Raw genomic sequence first — 416 nt, forward strand, 5'->3', positions numbered from 1 at the left:
GGGAGGGACACGCGCGTGCGTGGGGACTCACAGCGTCTTGTGCGTCTTGACGTGGGGGCGCAGGCGGACGCCGAGCGCGCGGCAGCGCTGCAGCATGCGCTCGGCGTTGCGGCGCGCCGTGCCCTCGGCCACCGCGAGCGCCGGCGTGGGCAGCTCCTCCAGGCGCCGGCCCAGCCACGCGCTGCCCTGCGGCGGGCGCAGGGATGGGGGCATGGAGAGGGGCGCTGCAGCTGGTTCTGCTCAGTGCTGTGCATGCTCCCTGGCGTGCACCCAGTGATGCACCCAGCGATGCACCCAGCGATGCACCCAGCAATGCACCCAGTGATGCACCCAGTGATGCACCCAGTGATGCACCCAGCGATGCACCCAGCGATGCAACCAGCGATGCACCCAGCGATGCACCCAGCGATGCAACC

General features: G+C 70.9%; 1 protein-coding gene across 1 annotated transcript in view; it reads right to left on the reverse strand.

The window, feature by feature from the left end:
• The window catches only part of LOC112947558 (D-threo-3-hydroxyaspartate dehydratase-like), a 7282-nt gene extending 7069 nt beyond the window's left edge, over window positions 1–213 (reverse strand). The window contains exon 1 of the mRNA XM_026039668.1: window positions 32–213. Within this exon, the coding sequence (XP_025895453.1) occupies window positions 32–213 (182 nt within the window). The remainder of the gene's footprint in view (window positions 1–31) is intronic.
• Window positions 214–416: the final 203 nt, after the last annotated feature.

Source organism: Nothoprocta perdicaria, unplaced genomic scaffold, assembly GCF_003342845.1.
Source record: "Nothoprocta perdicaria isolate Ctin4 unplaced genomic scaffold, notPer1 scaffold_237, whole genome shotgun sequence".
Lineage (NCBI taxonomy): Eukaryota > Metazoa > Chordata > Aves > Tinamiformes > Tinamidae > Nothoprocta > Nothoprocta perdicaria.